The 11,602-nt window shown below is 35.8% G+C and overlaps 1 protein-coding gene across 3 annotated transcripts in view; it reads left to right on the top strand.

Annotated features, from left to right (window-relative positions):
• rnft2 (ring finger protein, transmembrane 2) overlaps positions 1 to 11,207 on the top strand; it is a 20,410-nt gene extending 9,203 nt beyond the window's left edge. For all 3 annotated transcript variants that reach the window (XM_016572748.1, XM_016572749.1, XM_016572750.1), the window contains exons 8-11: positions 9,843 to 9,992; positions 10,228 to 10,293; positions 10,540 to 10,641; positions 10,909 to 11,207. In XM_016572748.1, coding sequence (XP_016428234.1) covers positions 9,843 to 9,992; positions 10,228 to 10,293; positions 10,540 to 10,641; positions 10,909 to 11,043 — 453 coding nt within the window. In that variant the 3' untranslated portion in view covers positions 11,044 to 11,207. The remainder of the gene's footprint in view (positions 1 to 9,842; positions 9,993 to 10,227; positions 10,294 to 10,539; positions 10,642 to 10,908) is intronic.
• Positions 11,208 to 11,602: the final 395 nt, after the last annotated feature.

Here is an 11,602-nt window from a genome sequence, read left to right as displayed (position 1 = left end):
ATAGAGATATCATTTTTTGTCAAAATCGCACACCCCTAATTTATGTTATTTAATTTATATAATAATTTATTGATAATAATTGTTTAAATTAATATAATAATTCATACTTTTGACTCATCCATTTTCTTAACAATGGTTTAAAGGCTGGAATGTAAAGTTTATCATTTTATAAAACCTTGTTTTTGTGAAAACTTGTATCTGAACTGTAAATTATGCTTTTTACAGTAATTTTACAGTTTAATATGGTACTACGTTGCCCTACCCCGCTCATATGGTATTAATTTTATTTGTGTAGGTCTTAAAAAAGGTCTTAAAAAGTCTTACATTTGAGCTTAAAAATCCTGCAGAAACCCTGAATAAAACTGCTTGGTTCAAACATGCAGGTTCAATCTAACTGTATTGGATCCCTGCAGTTTCCATGTTTTAAAGTTTTACTGTGATGAGAGATTGTGATCAGGGTGGAAATCCCAGGTAGCTTCAGTCAGTTTAAAGGCACCAGTTCAAACTGGGTTCAACTGGCAATGGGAAAAAAAACAAAATAGTGTGCCGTGTCACCATGCCTTGCGTGGTTGGCTGCTTGGAAGGCAGTATGTGAGCTCATTGGCCCACTGGGGCTAGGATGAGGTCACCTCTCTGTGGAACACGCACACACACACACGCTCTTACACAATCACACATTCATTGGAGTGACAGTATGAGTCTATTACAGCAGGAGCCGGTCTGTAAACACATCGCGCTCTCTAATATTGAAGAATCAAACATATGCAACCCACTCCAAACCATTTGTTTGACTCAAACACACACTTTGCATCCGCAGCTGCCAGGATAATCTGACTTGCGCATGGTTTCAGTTCCTCTGAAACTCTGTTCCAGGAACTTACCCCCAGTCATCTCAATACCCATTCCCTGAAACCAAACACACACTTTCCACCTCTTGTATCATGCCCAGGTGGCACACTTTCAGGCAATGATGTCATGGTCAATGTGTCAGGCTTTCCGCTGACTTTCCATCCCCAGCATCTCCACAGCTACAAAGACACAACACATACACGTGTATCCATACATGTCGGTATAACCTCTTACATAATCGCAGCAGCAAGCCTGTGCATGTCAGTATGAACTCACACTGTCCATAACACTTCAGTGCACACGGATATGAGGACTGAGAAACCTAGAGACCTGCCTTGTTGCCTACCAATATAGGCACATAGAAAATGATCTTTTATTTTATTTTAAAGGGGTCATATGATGCGATTTCAAGTTTTCCTTTCTCTTTGGAGTGTTACAAGCTGATTGTGCATAGATAAGATCCCTGAAGTTGCAAAGACTAAAGTCTCAAAACCAAAGAGATATTCTTTATCAAAGTTAAGAGGCCAATCACAATGCACTGGGTTAGCTGGCCAATCAGAGCAGACTGTGCTTGTCGGAAGGCGGGACTTTGTAGAAAACGAAGCGTTTCAGAAAGGCGGGGCATAGAGGACCTACAATAATGTACAGTATTTGAAAAAGAATGTGTTTTTTGAACATTAAAGCTTGTCAACATATTCTGTTACACCAAATACACAAAATAATGATCTTTAAAAAAGCATCATATGACCCCTTTAACTTACCGTTGGCAGAATAGTCCACTGTTTACTGATATACTTATATCTGATATGCAAGAATATTTGTTGATATACTACCATTCAGATGCTGGGCTTAGTAAGAAAGAATTTGTATTTGAAATAAATTAATGCTTTTATTTAGTAAGAATGTGTTAAATTGATCAAAGTAAAGACATTTATCATTTTTACAAAAAAAACAACAACAAATAAATACAAATAAATAAATAAATATTATTTAAAAAAAAAAAAAAAGTATTATATGGTTTCCACCAAAATTTTGTTTTTGTTTGTTTGTTTTCAACAGTAGTAATAATAAGAATACCACTAATAATAAGAATAATAAAGATAATAAGAAATGTTTCTTGAGCAACAAATCAGTATATTAGAATGATTTCTGAAGGATCATGTGACACTGACGACTGAACATTACAAATTCATATTTCTTTCGCTCTTTTTCACTTATTTAGTTTAATTTAGTATTTATTCATTTTTATTTTGTTTAATGAACAACAAGTGGTGCCTTCTGTAGTTTATTCAGAGAATAATGGGAAATGTGTGTGTATATATTTACATTTAAATGTAGACATTTAGCAGACGCTTTTATCCAAAGCGACTTACAAATGAGGACAATGGAAGCAATCAAAATCAACAAAAGAGCAATGATATGCAAGTGCTATAACAAGTCTCAGTTAGCTTAATGCAGTACACGTAGCAAGGTTTCATAAAAAAAAAAAAGAAAACAGATAAAATAGAAAAAGAATAGAGCAAGCTAGTGTTAGAGGCCGTTTTTGCTTTTGTTAATCAGAAGAAGTCAGAAGTCAGTAAGTCTTTTATTATAATTGTATAATAAATAAAAAGAAAACAAATAGATAGAATGCAAAAAGATTGGAGAAGCAAGTAGTTTTTTTTATAAAGAATATAATTAGAATAGAGAGTGCTAGAGTTAGAGGGTCAAATAAAGATGGAAGAGATGTAACCACCAAAACCAAAGTCGATACCTTTATAAAAGCTCATTATCTCATTCCATTCCTCATTCCATTCCTACATTATAGAATGTAGGAATGGAAGAAGACTGCCCTCTATCGTCCAAAAACAATGTCCAGACACCCGGAAATACATCGATAGATGTTTGATAGCAGACAGACGTACATTCTACACTTAGTTACTCTACAGCTCCATCATGATCTTAGAATGGGTCTCATATATTGTGTTTTACCTGCTTGCTGCGGTTTTCTCTGCATTTCTTGCATACTGTCTGTATGTTCATCATGTTCATCAGAAATATGATCATATACCTGGACCTCCAAGAGACAGGTAAAAAAAACTTTAAGAATTAGTTTTTGATACAACTACATACATTTATATTGCAATAAAACACAATTTCAGAATATATATATATATATTAGGGCTGTCAGTTTAACGCGTTAACTTAATTACTTAGTTATAAAAAAAAAAACCGGGATTAAAATATTTTAATGCAGTTAATGCACTGGCCCCGCCCCCAGACCTGTACGTCATCTTACAGTTCAAACAGCTGACTGTTCACAAATATGATGCAGGGCAACAACTCCATAAACGAAGTTATGCCCTAAAATTTAAGATATTGGGGCAAAATGCTCCTGTAAGAGTTTTTGTCTCATATTTATATCATGATAAGCGATATCACACAAGCAGCAAGAGCAATATTACACGAGTGCTGTTTATGTCCGAATACCACGAGTGCAAATGTGATTTTACCTAAACTCTGCAGCGCATTGGCCCTCCAGGGCAAGATTTGAAGAACCCTGAGCTAGAGTAATATCACACGAGTGCTGATTTTGTCCCGAATATCACGAGATTAAATGTGATTTTATACAACAGTTCAGTAAATAAGAAGTTTAAATACAATATTGTGTGTTCAATTTTGCCAACAAAGATATTATCTATATAAAGCCACAGCAGAACTGTTGTGTGTCTGAGCAACACAGCGGTGATTAGTTTCTGAATGAATCCGTGTTTTGAACGAATCGTGTAAACCAAATGATTCAAAGGCCATTCAGAGGGTGCTTCTCAAACGGAAGACTGCATCCTACATATCTCCTACATATCTCAGCTGCCACGTCATCAAATGTCGCTGAAGGCCATCTCAATCGGAAGGATCCTTGGAAGGCAGCCTTCATTTCGCGTCCTTCATTCAGCTGAATTTGAAGGATGGGATGTATCCTCCGCGACCTTCAATCACCCACAATCCTTTGTACCCATTCTATTTCATGAAAATAAACTGACAAAAAACGAGTCGGTACTGAGCTTGTCTGAATTTATTATGCAATGTAAGACAAAAAAAATTATGTTTTTGGACATGAAAGGATAGATGTAATCATTTGTTTTGGTGTAAATTACTTACTAAATGCTAAACTGCCAATAATATAAGCCACGGGGAGACTAGACGACTGTGATTCATTGTATTGCATTAATAGAACCAAAATAATATAAAGATTTGTAATACAGAGTATTTTTCCAAAACTTAAGATTTATTAATGTTTTTGTTCCGTGACGGTGAGGGTGGGAACATATGTGACGTAGCCACGCGCACTTACTAGACTGTCTCAAGCGGTATTTATACTTTCGCCTGGCTCCGCTCCACGAGCCTCCGCTGACTGCGCGCGCACCTTTCCAAACGGATGAGGCTTTTATACTTGTCGCATTTGCCGTTGTACTATTCTTTGAAATGACAGGGGGCGATGAGGAGTAATTGTCCTCTAAAACCATCGGGAATCACCGGTGAGAAGTCATTTGCCGGTACAAGACTTCTAGCGTGATGAATGAGTTAATGAATTAATAATTTCTTTATGTACAAACTGATTAAAACAATCTTAAACTTTTGGCTTTATTTCGCATACAAAACACAAGACAACTTTAAGCAAATAGTGTATAAATAGTATCGAAATTAATTCTTAATTCTATTTTTATACAATAAAAATAAAACGTACTTCAAATAAAAAGCCTTGGACAACTATACAAAAAAACTATGCATTGTTTTCCGTCAAAGCGTCAAAAAGCACCTGATGGAGTTTGAACTTCACATCAAACTGCTTCTGTTTCACACAAATGCCGGAACAGACGTGTATGTTTGGCTAGAATCGCCCTGAACTCATGCATCTTTGGATGTGGAGCTGCGCGGAAAGTTACAAAAAATGGCGTGCACACCGCCACGCGAAATGAGTTTGCGTGCACCTCAAAGCGAACTTCTGCCAACACCGCGATGACGTCATATTTGCCGCACGCACCCAAGCGAACTTGCGGACGCTTCGAGTATAAATCAGCCTTCATTCTAGCATTTAAAGGTGTCATATGATGCAATTTCAAGTTTTCCTTTCTCTTTGGAGTGTTACAAGCTGTTCGTGAATAGATAAGATCCCTAAAGTTGCAAAGACTAAAGTCTCAAACCCAAAGAGATATTCTTTATAAAAGTTAAGACTCGTCCAATCCCTCCTAAAACGCCTCGTTTAAACACGCCCCCACAAGTCTACATCACTGTGTGGGAAGATTTGCATAACGCCGCCCAAACTTTGATTCTCGCTGTAGTATTGTTGCCGCCGCCGCCATATCGTGGAGACACTGTGTGTTTTGTTGTGAAAGCGAAACTACGTTGTTTGGCCTTCCAAAAAGAGGACACAACTAGAAATCAGTGGTTAAATAATCAGTAATTATGTCCCCACTGGATGCAACAAATGCCTCGTTTATAATGGGTTTTTATTGGTTTTGTCTTGTCGCGCCGGGACATGGCATCACAGTATGGTGAGGGGCGTAACATTTCCGTCACACGCTTGAGGTATTCGGCCAATCACAACGCACTAGATCGCTGGTCAATCACAGCACACCTCGCTTTTCAGAACGATGAGCTTTGTAAAAATCGACGTAGAGGAGAAACAATCATGTACAGTATGTGGAAAATAATGTGTTTTTTAACCTTAAACTGCAGAAACTCATTACACCAAATACACAAAATAATGTTCTTTTTTAGCAACGTCATATGACCCCTTTAATGCCGAGGAAGACTCTAGCCTACAAGACTCTGAAGGACTGAACTAGGAAGGACGCAGCCTCGGTAGGATGCAGCCTTCTGTTTTAGAAGCACCCATAGAGAAAGCCCTTTACTTCATTCCTGAATGAATCAGCCATTTGAACGAATTTACCGCCACCTGCTGGTAGTTTTAGTTTCTTTAGAGTATCATTTCATTTATTAAAAAATAAATAAAAAACATTGAAGGGATAGTTCACCAAAAATAAATAAATTAAATAATTGTGTCATCTGTTTTGGTCACCAGTGACTTTCATTGCATGAATAAAAAACATTTAACACAATAATAACTTTAAATGATCTTTTGGGGGTATTTTCACAGCCAAGTTTAGTTTGCGATTAATTAGATTAATTAATCGCATCACCCTGTTAGTTTGATTCTCGCTGTGATTAATTAGATTAAACATTTTAATCGACTGACAGCCCTAATATATATATAAACATACATATATATTAATTTATAATTTTTTTTTTTTGCACGAGCTTGTTGCTTCATTAACTGGCTAATTGAGTATTATTTTCTGCAAAGCTTAATATTGTTTCTTCATAAGACTTGATTATGAACAATATCAATTTGCTTCTGCCATTATTCTTTAATTGACATGCTCTAAATTCTGAACTGAAGAAAAGTATAAATACTATCACTTGTACCACTTGTGGTAAGACTTGAATGCAGCATTTTGTGAATTGAAACTGATGGAGAGTAGAGCTGGGGAATGAGCATCAGATTCAAACCCAAGCCTCCAATATGAGAAACAGATGCAAAAAAAAAAGTTAATAAAAAATCTCATGTTGCCCTTTGATAACTGAAACCGTTTCCCACCCTGAGGACCTCCTCGCGTGTTCGATAATTGTTTTCTTCATTGTTGTTTTGAAATCACGGACACGGCTGTTAAGACTAAGAGGAAATCTGCTGCTCCCCCATGATGCAGTTGGCCCAACGTTTCAGTAGTTGGATGGATTCCAGCTCCAGTTTGTCTAATCGCTAAGTGTGAGCGAGTACAGGGCTGCAGGGACTCTGGCTAAGATGAATTGCTTGCGTTCGGAGGTTACAGATCTCCGTCAGTCAGCTAGCAAGCTCCCCAACAGGGTGATTAATCGCTGTCAGGTGGAGTCCAACAAGTCATTATGCATCCTGTGCTGTGACTAGTGTCAGGCCGTCAGCACTTGATGTGGGTGATCACGACTTGATGTTCATCTGGAGATTCACAAGATAATTGTGGAACCAGGATTAGTTATTAACCAGAATTGACCAAACTGAGATACACAGACCTTTGTGAATAATAATAATAATCATACATTTTATTTGTTATTCATACACTATTGTTCAAAAGTTTGGAGTTGGGAATTTTGTTCAGTGTTTTTGAAATAAACCTCTTATGATCACCGAGGCTGGAATGATTTAATAAAAAATACATTAAAAACAGAAATATTGTTAAATGTTTTTACAATTTAAAATAACGGTTTTATATTTTATATTTTAATATGTTATTTATTCCTGTGATGCAAAGCTGAATTTTCAGTTTCACATGATCCTTCAGAAATTGTTCTTATATGCTGATTTGTTATTATTGTTATTAGTGTTGAGAACAGTTGTGCTGCTTAATATTTTTGTGGAAAGTGATTTTTTTTCTTTGATGAATAGAAAGTTAAAAGAACAGCATTTATTTGAAATAGAAATAATTAGTAAAAAAATTTTTAAACAATTTCTTATATAAAATCTATACAGTGCATTGTTTTGAATTTTTCTAATGAAAATATGATTGGTGCTTACCTGTTTTTTTAATTGGTCGCTGAGGTTGCTAGGGTGTTCTGAGTGGTTACTAGGCAGTTAATGTGAGATGTAGATGACTCTTATCCTTGCAACAGTTTAGGGGATTTTTTCCTCTTATTTCATCTTTACAAAGTGAAAGATTTTTATCAAAATAAGTTAGAAATGTAAACAATTATAGATTTGTGAGTGGTTACTAGGCAGTTAATGTGAGATGTAGATGACTCTTATCCTTGCAACAGTTTAGGGGATTTTTTTCACTTATTTCATCTTTACAAAGTGAAAGTTTTTTTTTTATCAATTTTTTAAAATCAAAATAAGTTAGAAATGTAAACAATTATAGATTTTAATGTAATTTTATAATTAACATCCATTATTGTTTATATTTCCAACCTATTACAAAAATAGCTATAAATATCATAACACAATAAATACTCTGCCTGAATATATATATATATTTTAAATAATTGTCTTCTCCCTGTTACTGTCTATCATCACAGTAGATTTTGGTGTAATCACTATTTCAAATTTTGAAGTTGTTGGTTCTTTCATATTCAGTGTTTTCAGAGCTGATTTTAGGCAGTTTGATCAAAACCCACTTCATATGAGCCACACGTTCATCCACATTCATAATGAGACAGCGAAAGCATAAACTGACAGTTACAGGTCACTTTGGCGTTTGCAGAGGAGCTAAACCCAACTAAAAAAAAGCCTAGAATAGAGTATTATGAAATGTAATTTTAGATAACTGTTAAAGAAGAGAATTCACGATGGGAGCATGCTTTGCAATGTATTTTAAACATCAGGTGCATTGTTTTTGTCTTGATATTTTGTCTGTGCTTCAAGCAAGAAGCTTTGTTGGTTATATTTGAAGACTTCTAGTTTTGTCATGTTCGTCGCTCAGCGTGAAAGCGTTGAGTTTTGCCCTTTTGCAGAGGAGCTAAACCCAACTAAAAAAAAGCCTAGAATAGAGTATTATGAAATGTAATTTTAGATAACTGTTAAAGAAGAGAATTCACGATGAGAGCATGCTTTGCAATGTATTTTAAACATCAGGTGCATTGTTTTTGTCTTGATATTTTTTGTTTCGCCCTTTTTTTTTTTTTTTGCCCTTTGACCCTGAAATTAGATGAGTTTTACAGTTATCCCGCTACTTTTATAATGTTCTGATTAGGGTTTGGGAAGGGTGGGCTTGTTATATTTTATGTGGGTAGCAGGTGTACTGCTTTTCTGCCAGTTTTGTTTGCCATGCGGTGAAATTGCCAGGAGAGCGCAGAGCGCTGGACTGTGGCCATATTTCGATAGAAGAACACCCCCCTCCATGTCACAGCATCTTTAAAGCTTGAGGGTAAGATGTTCACAGTTAATGAACGAACAGATGAGATGAGACTGGGAACTTGTTCAAATTCAGCTACAGGAAGAATGTGTGGATGGTTTCAGTGCTGTCATCTCACGCCAGAGCTTGCGTATCGATCAGTTTGTAAAGATATTGTTAAACAGTTGGCCGCCATTACTGGAAGTCTTACAAGCATCATAGTGAAATTAGCCGATTTGATTTTATAAAGATGTAGTTGTTAATAATAACAACAACAAATATTAGAATTAGAATTACTATTATTTTTATTATTATATTATTATGCTAGCTGTTTTATCCAGTGGGCAAACCACACATTTATCCCACAAGCTTCATGAATATGATAGATTATATAACAAGCATATTGATTCATTTTTATGATGAGCGTGTATGATTTAATAAACATTTTCTAGAAAATACTACTACTAATATTAATAATTTAACATTATTATCATGCTAGCTGTTTTATCTGATAAACATTCATTAGATATTATAAGAATAATACATTTAAATGATTATTGTTATGGTAGCTGTTTTATCTGATAAAGATTTAGTGGATAATAATAATGATAACATTAAATATTTGAATTATTAAAACATATATTTAGACCACAAGTTTCATGAATGATGGGTTTTTATAATAAGTATGTTGTTTCAGATTACTGATTTTTAATTATGGTGAGCTGCCTGTATGAATTAATAAACTTTTTTGGGGGAAAATAATAATAATTATTATTATTATATAAATGATGATGATGATGATTATTATTATTATTATTATTATTACTATTGAACAGATAGTTCTGGTCCAGGTCAGGATGCTGATTGTTCAAAACAATGTTTCCGATTTGCTAAAATACACAGTATAGCATTCTACGACACAATGGTTAGAGATGGGAAATATAGAAACACTAATCTTTATAATGGCTCTTTTGTTTGATTTGGATCTTTTTTGGATCACTGCAGAAGAATTCTTTCATATCAGGCTGGAGCCTTGACCAACGGTTAAGTTGAGAGGTTTGGATGTAGATCTGTATGTGTGTGACTTTGCAGGGGAAATTTTATCTGCTCATAGAGGAGCTGAGTCAACTCTTCAGAGCTTTGGTTCCCATCCAGCTGTGGTACAAGTATATCATGGGTGAAGATCCATCCAGCAGCTACTTCCTCGGGGCAACGCTGATTATCATCTACAGTCTTTGTAAGGTAGTCTGTCTGATTTTACCTCTTCCAAAAAATGTATTCTTTTTTTTTTTAGAGTGTTTTTTTTTTCATACCTTTTAAAAAAGGGCCTTTATGAGCATGAGATCAATTTCATGTGGCGTTGCACTTCTGAGCCTTTCAAAATGTCTTTTTCAGAGCTCATTATTCAGGTAATCTTTTCTGTGTGTGTGTGTGCATGTGTGTGTGGAGTTACATTTGCTGTATTCTTCTGTTCCAGTCATTTGATTTGTGTGGAAGAATATCTGGTATTCGGAAAGCATTCGTCATTCTCTGTAGCTCACAGGTGAGTGCTGTATTCTCCTAGGCATCAGCATATTTTCATGATTTCTGAAGGATCATGTGACACTGAAGACTGGAGTAATGATGCTGGAAATTCAGCTTTGCATCACAGGAATAAATAACATTTTAAAATATATTCAAATAGAAAACAGTTCTTTTAAATGGTAATAATATTTCACAATATTACTGTTTTTACTGTATTTTTGATCATTTAAATGCATCCTTTATGATACGTGCATGTGTTTCACAGAGTTACGGTACGAGAGCCAGTGCTCAGCAGTGCAGTGAGGCTGGGGATGTGTGTGCGATCTGCCAGGCTGAGTTTAGAGAGCCAATCGCACTGCTCTGTCAGGTAAGAGACCTTTAAACTTTAAAATAAACCAGGATGTGATTCAGGACAGCAGCCTCAGACCACAATGACCCAGATTTTATGATGACAGTAATTATTTAGCTGACACTTTTATTTGATTCCACTAACAGTACAAGGCCATTCAAAACTATTAAACAGCACAAATGATCTGAAGCACCTGCACATGAGTAGCATCCTGGGATGCTGTTTAACTAGTATTGAAGGAGTTCCTGTGCGTAAATGTGTCTTAAATATGTTGTCTTTCTGCAGCATGTGTTCTGTGAGGAGTGTTTATGCCTGTGGTTTGACCGTGAGAGAACGTGTCCGTTGTGTCGGTCAGCGGTGGTCGAAACTCCGCGCAACTGGAAGGACGGCACAACGTCAGCACACTTTCAGATCTACTGAATGGAGACCCAGCTGATTGATGAAGGTTTTCAGGTCCACTAGAATCAGATAAAACATGCATAAAATGATCCTGTTTGTAATGTTGTATAATGGGAAGTGTGACGATATGTTACGTCATTGAATGTAATGAACAAGTGCACCATTACATTATGTCCGATAACAGAGATAAGTGTTTCTTTGTCTTCTTATGCCTACTTTTCAACACGTAAAACTTTTTTACTCTGCTAAAAAAACTTCAGGCCATATGGGATGTAGATGAGTTTGTTTCTTCATCAGAACAGATTTGGAGAAATTAGCATTACATCACTTGCTCACTAATGGATCCTCTGCAGTGAATGGGTGCCGTCAGAATGAGCGTCCAAACAGCTGATAAAAACATCACAATAATCCACAAGTAATCCATATGACTACAGTCCATCAGTTAACATGTGGTGAAGTGAAAAGCTGAGTGTTTGTAAAAAACAAATTACACCAATAAGATATTTTAGCGTTAAACTGTTGCTTCCAGCTAAAATACGAGTCCTCTATCCATAATATTGCTTTCTGCAGTGAAAAAGTC

This window comes from Sinocyclocheilus rhinocerous, unplaced genomic scaffold (assembly GCF_001515625.1).
Source record: "Sinocyclocheilus rhinocerous isolate Xijiao unplaced genomic scaffold, SAMN03320098_v1.1 scaffold352, whole genome shotgun sequence".
In the NCBI taxonomy this organism is placed as follows: domain Eukaryota; kingdom Metazoa; phylum Chordata; class Actinopteri; order Cypriniformes; family Cyprinidae; genus Sinocyclocheilus; species Sinocyclocheilus rhinocerous.
The sequence above is the reverse complement of the archived record's forward strand: the minus strand, read 5'-3'. Positions and strand labels throughout refer to the sequence as shown.